This window comes from Mastacembelus armatus, chromosome 22 (genome assembly GCF_900324485.2).
Source record: "Mastacembelus armatus chromosome 22, fMasArm1.2, whole genome shotgun sequence".
NCBI classification, from domain to species: Eukaryota; Metazoa; Chordata; class Actinopteri; order Synbranchiformes; family Mastacembelidae; genus Mastacembelus; species Mastacembelus armatus.
The window spans coordinates 6,320,642-6,333,332 of NC_046654.1; the positions used below are offsets into that span (position 1 = coordinate 6,320,642).

Genomic DNA, 12,691 nt, shown 5'->3' on the forward strand with positions numbered 1-12,691 from the left:
GGTGATATCTGTATGCATAAGGCATCACCCCAGGCGAACTAGCTGCTGGAGCTGTGGTGAGCAGCATCTATCATCTCAGGCCACTGATGAATGTCTGCCCTGAGTGGCTCTGTGGCGTGGTGAGGGGAGCACAGAGAACACAAAATGACTCATGGTGGAAGAGAAAGTAGAAGAAGAGGGGACGTGGAGTAGGAGGTGTGTTGTGTAGAGGGGGGGTACACAAGCAGAGAGGAAAAGGGGAGAAAGGAGAAGTTAGAGGATGAGAAAAAAATAGTAAGAATGATATAAAAAGATATTTGAAGATGGAGAGAGTGTGAACATGACAGTAATCAATGAGACTGCATAAGAATGAAAGAGATGCACTGGAGAGAAAAGCATGTATGAGAAAAGCAAAGGTGCTGAAGAAATGGAGGAGAAAGGCGTGGGGTCAGAAGAAGAAGAAGGAACAGAGGGAGCAGTATAAATGTGGAGAAGCGTGACCATAAGCAGGAGACTAGAAGAGGAAGAACTGAATGTTGGGGGAAGAGGAATGTGATGGATAAAAAGACAGAGACAGATACAGATGTAGGATGTGGATGCATGAGGAACTACAGATGAAGACAGTGGCAAGAAAGTCGGAAAATGGGTCACAGAGAGGATGGTGATATGGAAGAGAAGGAAGAAGAGAGTGATAAAGTAAGATGCAGAGAGATACCAGAGGGAGACCCAGGAGATAGATGGAGAGGTGAATATAAGGGGTGAATCCCACTTGCCTTATTTTATCATTCTTCAATCCTCAGTTTTCCCAATTCGCCATGATGAAGGAGGTCCCAAAGCTCTTACTTCTGCTCTGAGGACAGAGGACCAAGGAGCCTTGGAGGCTGCTGGAGAAGAAAACAGTCAACTGAACACTATGCCATATATCTACTAAACAGATGGTGAAGAAACAGCTGCAGTGTAAGTCTTCATTGTTACTTTGTTCAGACAAACCTACATTAAAAATGTCAAAGAGCAATAATATGCATGCAAGACCTTGCTCCTGAGCATGGCCACACTTAGGGTTAGGTCCACAAACCGTTTAGTCATAGCCTGCTACCAATCTCTGTTCAGTTTTATGTTTAATGAACCATGTAGTCTAAACAGGTGAATATCGTAACAAAATCTGCTGAAGGCTCCAGCTGTGCTGACATCATCCGACGCAGACTTCGCCTGAGATGACGGATTGGCTCCTCTGCCTTTGCATCTTTTCCATGGATACATGGGCAGGACTAGGAGGCAATTGAGGGATGCATGGACGCAATTAGTGGAATTGGCATTCATCTAGGGAGATAATAGAAGTTTGAAAAAACAAATAAGACTCATGTATTTGAGCAAAACTAATTTCCAGAGGCTTCAGAAAGTATTAAGACCTCTCTGTATTTCAATGCTTCATCCATCCCTCAATATGGCTAGTCTCCCGTCCCTGCTGCTGAGAAGCAGCTCCTTATCAGAATGCTGCCACCACCATGCTTTAGCATAAAGATGGTAATAACCCAATGTTCCTCAGAACCCAATGTTCCTCAGATATGGTGCCTGGAGTTCTCCCTAAACAGTTCAATTTTTGTCTGATTAGAACAGAGAATCTTTTCTCTCGTGCTCTCAGAGTCTTTGAAATGCCGTTTGGCAAACTCCAAGTTACCTGTCATATGACTTCTGAAGGCCTGTTACTGTGAACGTGGGGTTCTTGATAACTTCCCTGGACAAAGCTCTTCTTGTCTGGTTTATCAGTTTAGTCAGATAGGCAATTCTGGGAAGAGTCCTGGTGGTTCCAAATGTCATCCATTTCACAATTCCTGAAGCCACTGTACAAGCAAATGTGTTTGCATTGGTAACATTAGCAGCCTAGCATCCGACTGTACTTTTGTATTGAATTAATTTACATTAATTTGTGAGAACGTTCTACAGGAATGGCAAATATAGTTGTTATTCAGTTAATGCTAGCTTTGGAATGAAGGCTACTTTTTGTACAGTTTGTCGCAACCAGGCACCCGTAGTTCGTGCCTTAGTGAGGAGACAAGACCGAATGGGAGGGGCAAAGAGTTTCAAGTAGTGCTTATGGCATGAGTTTGAGCCTTACTAGACCCTCTAGTGGCTGAAAAGAAATTAGATAATAAATTTAAAAAAACAAACATGTTTTACTTTGTCATTACAAATTATTGGATGTATATTGATGTGTGTATCTGTTCATTTGCATTTTATAAAACAGAGGGCACAAAGAAAAAAGGACATAGTGAGTCTGCTTGTGTTTATTCTGTGCAAAAGAGGAAGAGCCAGTCTTCCGGTGGATCACTGGGTTCTTGGATCAATACTGGTGCTAAGATGAGACAGTGATAGAGTTTGTGGTCTACAGCTCAAAATGTATCTGCACCATCATTTTCTCTCTTTCTCCTCTTTTTTTGCTGAGAAAATGAGTCAACTAAATTTGAAAGTGCATCTTTATCTCACTGTTTTTGTTCTTTGTTTACACTATTCTGGGTTTTTCACGTTTATACTGTGTTTTATCCATTTTATGCTTGTCCCATTGTCAACAGACAGAAAACAGAAAAATGAGAATAAACAAGTAGTGAGTTTTCTAAAACAGAATATAGGTGACAATAGAAAACAGGAGGAGACAGCAGAGGTTTAACCTGGTGAGACTGCCCAGTAACAATAGTAATATAACCACACCCATTGCTGGTGATTATGCTCTGTATGTGTGTGTATTTCTGCAAGTAATTTCACATGTAATAAATAGTTTTAACTGAAACAATAAAATTTTCAAAAAGTAAATGAAATACCAAATTGTTTTTTACTCTATTTCTACATGCATGTGAGTTTGGGTATGATAAATAATATAATAATAATAATTATTATGTAAAATGAAAATATAATATACAGTAAATCATCTGTAAATTCACATACCAAGTCTATAGCTATTGCATCTTTTAGTACCTATGTCTTGTGACATTACCTACATTAGCCCACTAAGGTAAATTTGTGCTGTTTTTATAATGCCTCTCACTCATGTTCTTTCTCTATTTTCTTGCTCTATCATTCCTCTGTTATTTTATTCAATGTCGGCTCATCATGAGGTGTTTGTATACTCATGTAAAAAAAAAAAAAAGCCTTACCAGATACATACAGAAATGCATTTTCTCTATCTCCCCCTCTCTTTCTCTCACACACAAAAATACAGTACGTGCGCTCGTCTCCCCGCAGACATACACCGGCGTGCGCTCAAACACACACAGACAGTCAGCTGTGCCCTTCCCACAGCTAGTAGCACAAAAACAGTACACACTGCCTGTCCCAGCCTTACACACATATACACACACATGTGCACACATAAACTCTGCAACTTCCCTCTACACACTCTTAAAGGGACATGACACCTATACATCGCTACCAAGTGCGATCATACCTGAACATTAAATAAGTACATGTGCAAATACCTGTCTTGGTTAGTAGGTTGTGTGAATATGAACATAGGACTGGCAGACTAACTGAAGAATAACCTAAAGCAATGGGTAATTTGTAATTTGTATAAATTCTTTGGCTAATGTACAAAATAAATCATATTTTTGTTTTTGAACGCCCATAGATTTTATTATAAGAATTCATAAACTAATGGCAACAGTTTGGCATGATGTTTTATAACTTTAACATATTTTATTAAGCCCTTGTTCTTCTGTTTTATCAGATGATTGGTTTGTATGTTTACATTTTGGATGAAATGAGTACTAGTGTACAAAATGACATGTTGTATACACAAGATCATAAAGACACTGCTTTTGAAAAGTGCTTTACCCGAATTACATGTTTACATTTAAATTAGTTAAACTGTAGTAAAAAAAAGCCTATAGTTCAGACAATGAATTCTGATTTATATCTACAAATTGAAATATATGGAGGCACAGAAAACACTGCAAAAAGCATATGATTGCAACTCAGTAAGGATGAACAAACTAAATGAAATCTCTGCTTAAACAGCTGTCATTACAAATTAAACAGTAGAACAAAGTGAAACCATAAAAAAACTAAATAAAACTTTTCCTCAATTGCCTGGGGATTGCCTCCACCTCTTGTAGGGCCGTTGGTTTGAGAAACATCAGTAACCAACAGTATTGCTTTAAAAAACACAATAACACTACTTATGGTGTCCTATTTACAGTTATATAATCAGGTAACTTTATAACCTCAATGAGCCCTGTGTGCTGATGGTCTGAAGGTCAGGGATGAAAATTACTGAGGCACTGTTTTGTTCATGGAGCAAGGGTTTGGATTCATGGCGGTCTCAGGTCGCACTACAGGGTTGAATGTAATGGCACTTGGGGGTACATAAACCAGCCCAGGTGGGTATTTGGGCCAATTAGCAGCTCCTCTGGTGTGATACTAGGACAAAAAAACATATTGAAACATACTGCCACAATACAGTGACACAGGTTATTGTTTAATAAATGTTTCAAAACAACAATAGCAATTAGTATTAACAGTTTAGTAGAGTACATGAACGCAAATGTGATGTAGGACCTGAACTTAAAAGGCCTCTAGAAAACAACTTGAACTTGAGTGAAGTCTACAAAAACTGAGACACTGTCGCTTTAAGAAGCCCCCACCGTCTCACAACAGGGGGGGCGTGAGCTGAATCCAGGAACAGCGATTGAAAAAAAAAAAAAAAAAAAAAAAGCTCCACCAGTGGACTGTTTCAAGTTCCCCCGGCTGAAACCTTGCCTGATTTGTGGGCAATGTTGGGGATGTAGAAAAAAAAGGAAACCGGAGCAAAGAGAGCGCAAGAGAGAGATAGGGAGACAACACTAACTGGGTAGCTATGGAGATAGTAGGTTTTCCTGCTAGCTTTCTTTGACAGGTGTCGAGTGGGATAAAATAAAGTATCAGAACAGCCTCCAAGATGTACGGCAAAGGTAAAGGAGCTGTGGTCCCATCCGATAGCCAAGCAAGAGAAAAGTAAGTAAATTATTGCACTGTCACAACAGACATTCAGCCAAGAAGAGTGTGCTAGGTAGCTAAACTTGCTAACTGATGTGAGGCAGCTCCAGCGAGCGGCAGGCGTGTTCAACAAGCTCTTTTTCTTAACATACAAGCCACAAAAGTGATGCTGTGATAGTTTATTCGCTGTGTTTGCCACTTTGCGTGCATTGCTGCCTCTGGCATCCTCCAACTATACAGGCATGGCTGCTAAGTTAGCCCAAGCAGCTAGCTTCACCACCAGTTTCACTCTTTCTGGTTTCTTTCCAACACGGAGCAGACAGTTTTAGTTTTAGCTACTGAAGTTGCACCACTTCTGCAAGCGAGTGAGTCTTTGCACGTGTTTCCAGTAATAACGCATGAATGTGCATCGGGGGAGCTAAATTGTGCGTGTGTGCGGAGCATTGATGGGGATCCCACTTAAGATCCATGTCTCCCCTCGCCCCAGCGTGAGGAACAATGCATTTGGAGTGACGCTGTGCATTGTAGCTAGCTGGCTTTTTTTGTGTGTGTGTGTTGCCCCGCAGAAGCAGCAGGTAAAAATAGTATACAGCTGTTTGAGGCTTTGTTAAAAAAATATCACAGGAGCGTGGTCTACAGTTGTTCTACATTCATACTCGGTCTACGGGCGCGCTGGCGGTGTTGTATCCGTGTGTGTGTGCTCGGTCGGCGGACAGCCACGGCTGCGATCTTCGTGCAAGAGGAGCTGCTCCTCATAACTTTTGTGGCCCGTACAGATTTTCTTCAAGCGTACCCCGAGTTGTGCGAAGGATGGGGAAAACTGCTTGTTAACCACAGCTTGTTGTATCAGACCCTCGCACTGGGTTTTTTTGTGCGAAATGTCAGAAAACTTAGGTGGCGTTAGCTTGTGGAGCTGTAGCCTTCCAGTCCCTTTGTCTGCATGCCTCTGTCTCGATGCCTGTTGTTCGCTCAGCAGAGACATGCCGCACGGTTACAACCACTTTAACAAGCCACAGAGCTTTCAAATTAAATATTAATTTCACAAACCTCCATGCATTACACCTGAAATAAAAGCCAGTATCTGCAGAGAACTTCCTTTGCTGATAGCCACACTTAACAGAGCCAACTAAGTCCATGTTTTCATCAAACTTTGTTAGATTTAATTGATACAGTGCATTGTGTTGTGTTGATGGTTTGTAATAGTTACTGTTACACTGCAGCTGAAAAGCCCAGAGGTAAATAAGAGATAAGAGCATCCACACAAGTGAAAGCTCGTGGCTGTATTCCTCACAGCAGAGAGGCTGAACACCAGTAAAATGCCCAGTCTCCGACTCACTGGGCCAGTCAGCAGGTTGGGGAACTGATGTGGGACAGAATTGTCAGAATGCTGTATGTTTGCATGAAGATCAGCAGACATCTCATTACACCTCACCCACACCTACCTTTACTCTGTTGTGAGCCTATAATCTCTATTCTTATTCTTCATGCGTCTCTCTTCTAATGTCTGTCTTCATATGCCTCGTAACTCACTTCCCATCCTTTGCTGCTCCTCAAAGTCCTCGTCCCTCACTTCAGTCTTGAATTATTGAGACAGACTGAAGCAGCTGCTCTCAGCTTTGCGTCAGAGTCAAGAGAGACAGAAGAGAAATAAAAAGACAGAAGAGAGGGAGATATGGTGGGCATACTCATCCATGTTTAAATAGGGGGTTTTGTCGGGAGCCTCGGGCAGGATGTCAGGTGTGCCGGTGGTGTACATCAGGGAGATTTCTCACTCTATGGGAGTAAGTGTATGCACGCACCGATGTCCCGTCTCAGGACATAAAGAGGGGGTGGCAGAGAGGGAGGTCAGGGCATTTTACATGGTGTGATGCAGGGAGAAAATTTTATTTCAGCATGAAGAATGGAGAAAATGTAGAAATTGTGACTCGAGCTATATGATGTAAAACATTGCTGTCACCAGGCCAGATAACCTTAAAAAAAACAGGGACCGAAGGTTGTAGAAGCTAGCTTTCATATTATTTAGCTTACTTCATTAATATACTTTCACCTTCTGGCTGTCTGAGGCAACCACAGCTACGGTGTTTTCCTGTCATAGTGTCTTATGACCTAACTGCTCCTCTGGTCCTCTGTACCACCTAGAGTTGCTTCCTCTATAAAAGCGGGGCATGCTCTCTTATATGTCCCAGTCAAAATGATCTTTTCCTCATTTCTCTGTACTCCACTCTTCAATAGCTTCTCCCTTCTCTCCTCTTCTTCAAACTTCTCTTCCTTTTCAATGAGCTAGCTTCTGAGCTTTAATAATGCAGTAAGCCACTTGCACGCACACGCAGACCCTTTTGCAACCCACACAAAAACACACACACACACACAACACACATAAAATTTTCATTGAAGGCCTCTTGAGGGGATCTGCAGTGTGATCCTCCTATTCCCAGACAAAGTTCTTGACTATTCCCCACTAGTTAAGCTGCCATAGAAGGCTGTACATTTATTAAGCAAGCCAGTAAACCTGCAGTGTACAGGGAGTTACAGACGGTATCAATATTTGAAGCACTTACTGTATTGTAAAGCTTCCTCTGAGCCTTTGCCAAGTATTTTAAACTGTTTAAATCACTACAGACAGAAGAATCCTAGTGTAGTTGGGACTTCCAAGTGTGATTATTAGCCCACAAAGTGCAAAGGTAAAATGCTTCATCATGTATGCATATGCCCTGTGCAGGCGTGTGGCCTAATACTAGACTGACCTGAAAGTGGCAGTGACTTACAGTCTACACCAGCGGTCACAGGGAGCTTTGTGACCTACAAATTGCCAGGAGCCTCAGAAAATGGTCAGATTCCCCTGGCTAAAGTGTACAAGTGTTTGTGTTGTAGCAGAACTGCAGTTTTTACCCTCTTAAAAGCATCAGCCATATATAACACAACCAGTCTGCCCTGCTGTCTGTGTTTAATTAAGCAGGTTAATGCAGCCAGGATGTATTCTTGCTGCTGGATGTTATTGTTGTACAGGATGATAGGTTTATTTACAGTTGAATGTCAATAAACAGTGTTAATCACATCTGGATGTCAGAATGTCTGCCTGCCTCATGTATGTTTTTCTATCTGGGTGACTATCTGGAAGAGTACCCACCCTCAGCTATTTATTGCTTTCAGAACAGGATGGTCTGCTGCACATTGAAACTACTGTCGCATTTGATTGACACATTTATAGTATAAGACCTCTGTTGCACATTAATCTGTGGATGTCATTATCCACAGAGACTTGACTGTAACCACTGCTATGGTTACAGATAAACTATAGAATTGCAAAGAAAAGTTTGTTTCAGCTCTCTGTTGATGCTCAGTCACCTCTTTAACTTTAACAAGTGGAGGAGTTACATAGGTGACAGTTAAATGTTGAAATGTCTTTAAAAGTTTGCCTGTAATGTGTAATCATAAAATTCTTAAGCTGCAAACATAAATGTGCATTTTAAACATGTGCATAATAATGCCATATATCGTGGAGTTTTGTACCTGTAGCTAATTTGCAACATTTGACTCAAAATGGGCATTCATAAAAATGCATACAGCACAATTAAAATTCACAATTATACAAAAGACAACAATTAAATATTACAACATACAATAGAAGAACCATAAAAGTAGAGAAACCCCTCAACAAACATATCTATTCATGCCTAATTACCCTTCAGAAACTTGGATTTGAAATTCTGTTCTGATTAGGGCTGCAACTAATATTATCTGCCATTTCTTTTCTCAGTTGATCATTTGATCAATAAATCAACAGAATATAGAGAAAAAAACTAATAATCTATTAGAGTACATGGTGACATTATCAGAGAACTTGTTTTATCCAAACCAAGGAAAGCAGCAAAGTCATACGTGAGAACTTACAAATTACCTTTAATCTATAATTCCAAATCCAAATGATTGCAGACTAATTTTTCAAATGATTAATCAACCAATTATTGAGATCTAGTTTGATTTCTGTCTCATAAGCAGTTGCCAATACATGTTGTCAAGCAAGCAGCCTTTATGAAAGGGAGGTGCGTAATTCTGCGCCCTGAGGTTTGACCCTGTAGAAATATGATGATGCAGAAATGCATAAATTAATTCTTCACTGGTAAATTGAGTGCAGTTAATATTTACTCTGTTTAATTTCATTAAAACATGGTGTTAGAGCTTATCATCTTCCCATCCACAACTATATTTTATATTAAGAGGCTTTAATGCCCTTAATGTGTTTAAACAGACATTACCTTCCCCCTGCCATTTAACAGTACAAGAGAAAACAAGATTAGAAAGGCAAAAAGCCTGTCAGTGTTTAAAAACAAACCACACAACATCCTGATTATCTCAAAACCGTGTTTCATTGATCAGTTCATTGACTAATGATGGCGACTATGACACCCAGCTACTGTCCTCCTCATTAGGACCTTATTGGCCTGTCAGAGGACTGTCTGCTCTGGGCACACAGAGCGCTGTCATATCCATGCCGCCGGTCAATTGATGGTCCATTAACAGCCTATTAAACAACATTAAGTGAAGGAGTTAGGAGTACAGTGTTGGGCCATTGGGGGTTTCCCACTCCACAATATGATTCTGTTCAAAGACCCTGGTAGATTACTGTTTTCAAGTATGACTGGTCTGTTTTATTACAAAATTAAATGTCTCAGAGCTTTTAAAATATTGTTGGAATTAGTGTGAATGCTTGTTGATTGTACCTATGTCTGTGAGTATGTAGGTTATTCAATCAGAATGCACCTTTTTTTTATACAGGTTGATGGATGTTTTTTAGGTTCTGTTTTAATTGGAGGACTTTGGGTGCTTAAGCTTATTAAGATGCGCAAAGGCAGTTGTGGAACAGCTGCACAGACTACAGAGATGCCGCTGAGATGATACTGCCCTCGATCTCAGGCAACCTAGGAACTTTTTAGAGCTACTCAGAAGCTTTACCTTCATCTCAGCCGAAAGAACCCAGAGCCAATTTTAGTTCCTGTGTCGTGGCTTCTGTCCCCCAGAAAGTCTCTTGAGGCCTGAGGTAGTAACAGTTAACCAGGGACTATCACTGTACAAGTAACAGAACCGAATGTATCTAACTGGTCAAACACAAGCCTTGAGACTGCACTGACTTGTGTACAGCGATTATTCAGTCTGCAAGCAAGTTGCTGCAAGTATCAACAAGGGTACTGAGAGGAATTTCTTTAGCATCACTGGTTTTAAAGAACATTTATAGAGCTAGTATTTTTATCAATTGGGGATAAACAGAATAAAGAAAGTCAGCATACAAGAAAACAAGATGTGTCCTTTTTATTTGTTTGTTTCAGTAATTTATGGTGTGATGAACCAAAATAAGCACTCACTTCATTCTTATTTGTCCTGTTCTGCTCTTTTCAGTCATAATTTGTAGGTCTGTGTTTGAGTGTCACTTACGGCATGATTGCAGGATGTTGGACCCCCTCAACAATAAAATGTTAAATTTATAGAATCTAAAAGAATGATGTACTTGAGAAATAACGAAACTGAATTTTAACATTTCTATCTTCTCCTTTGTAGGTTAGCATTATACGTGTATGAGTACCTGCTACATGTGGGAGCACAGAAGTCTGCACAGACCTTCCTGTCTGAGGTAAGATGGCATTTGTAGTTCTAACTTACCTAGCCTATCATTCTTCATGCTTTTTTGTGAAAATTCTTATTTAAAACTATGAATAAGAGATGGTTTAAAAATGTCTAGTAATGATGTCAAACATGTCACCTGAAACATGGGCCCTAACACTAACTTACAAATGTGAAATTGCTTTTTTCATTCATAAAAGCTGCATTTACTCTAACCCTGCCTTAGAACTTTACAGCAACTTTTAGCCCACTACAGACATACATTGTCGGTGCAAACATGCTAAACATGATTACTGAGTGCAAGGTGTTCCATCAATTTTTCATTGGTAAATCCTCTAAAGTTACACGGGATCATGCTCAGTATCCACCATGGTGAGGCGTGGTGTAAAAGCTGCAGATATAGTTGTTTGTGTACATTGGAAACTTATGGAAGAACATTGTTGTTTGTATACATTTCCAAGCCTCCCAACAAGCTAACAATGAATGGTGGCGTTATTCCCTGGTTTCATGAGTGTGCTGTTCATGTAAAAAGGGAAACAGGACAGAGACATGATAGGGAAGAGAGCCAGGGAGATGGAAATCGACAGTCAGAAAGATGCCTATCTTCACGTCCAAGGCTATTGACAGTTTGAGACAGACTGATTATATGTTCTTAACCTCTGGACCTGCAGACATAATCCTCTCTCTAGTGGCCACAAGTGACTTCTCTTCTCTCCTCCCCTGCTCTCCTTTGCTTTCCTCCAGATTCGATGGGAGAAGAATATTACGTTAGGGGAGCCTCCTGGATTTCTCCATTCATGGTGGTGGTAGGTCCTGCTGCTTTGCCCATTTTTTACTCCTGGTTTGTTCAGATAAGCCTGTTTGTTTTATTTACTTGTTTACTTACATGTCTCAGTTTGCTGTGAGTTCTCCCTCCCTTTGAGATACTTTCATTGATAGGGCTCTTGTGTCTATCCTAACCCTACATAAAACGCACAAACAGTATCCATTTGAATTTTCATAGGAGTCGTAATTGAAATTTGAATAAAACATAAAACATCTGAAGTATTCAGATCCTGAAAAATACCAAATTTTAATATAAGTCATGGTGATTGTTCTCATTCATGACTCAAAAAATGACTTCTATAGGTGGGAGGTCTGAAGAGTCTCAGCCTTGGTGTTGACCAGACTCACCGAGGGCATGACCCCTCCCTCCCTGTCTTACCCTGTCCCCTCCTCCAGTTCACCATCGTTCACCCCCGGTCCTGAAACAATAGATCCAGATGGTTACGGAATGGGCTCCTCCTCCCCAATACTCCCCTCCTCCTCCTCACCCTCTCGTCACCCTTTGTGTGCCCCCCACCTCCCACTTTTCTCCTTTGTCCATGTGGGAGAGGGACTCTTAGCAGATTAACCCATTGCATTCCAGCTTCCTTTGTGTCACTTCTCCCTCCACTGCCCCCCTATCATTTCTGCCTCTGGCTAAGATTTGACCTTTAGGGTCAATACCTTAAGCACAAATCAGCAGTTTCACTTGTTTTTGGACGTCGCTGTCACACATGGTCTCCATTCATGCTGTTTACATGTACACAACATGGCTGGTTATTGGGAGAAATCAGAAAAACGGGCATTTACATGTAAATGTTTTTCTGTAAAACCAACTTTTAAATGGAAATAGTCTCCACTACCAACTACCATATTTATAAAGCCAAACTAACTTATTTTGAGCGTATTGATGATACATGATAACATGTTCTTGAGGACCCAGCGAATATACTCACCATTGAGGAATTACTTGTGGTTCCTATGTAACAATACAAAACCCTCTACCTTTAGTTATAAGGTTCAATTGGATAGAGTCCAGTTCATCAGTATAACTGTAGTTTTGATACTGGAAATTTCAAGCTTTGTAAGTTGAAGAGGAAGTAAATGTTAAAGCGATGTTAGAAGTTAATCATAGCTTAAATGTAAAGGTTACTAAAATGTCCTACTCTTTCACAATATATTGGCTGCTATGCAATATTTATCTAATTTTGCGTCAGCTATTTAATAATTTTCTAGTTGGTGATATTTTCTACTTTTCCTTTTGCCAGGAAATCATTTGAAACACCCAAAACGAACTGTCTCTCTTAATGCTTTCTAAGTTCCCTAC

General features: G+C 40.4%; 1 protein-coding gene across 3 annotated transcripts in view; it reads left to right on the top strand.

Moving 5' to 3' along the window:
- Positions 1-4,688: 4,688 nt before the first annotated feature.
- Positions 4,689-12,691, top strand: part of LOC113137367 (single-stranded DNA-binding protein 3) — a 34,093-nt gene continuing 26,090 nt past the window's right edge. For all 3 annotated transcript variants that reach the window (XM_026319013.1, XM_026319097.1, XM_026319183.1), the window contains exons 1-3: positions 4,689-4,962; positions 10,498-10,570; positions 11,305-11,366. In XM_026319013.1, the coding sequence (XP_026174798.1) occupies positions 4,907-4,962; positions 10,498-10,570; positions 11,305-11,366 (191 nt within the window). In that variant the 5' untranslated portion in view covers positions 4,689-4,906. The remainder of the gene's footprint in view (positions 4,963-10,497; positions 10,571-11,304; positions 11,367-12,691) is intronic.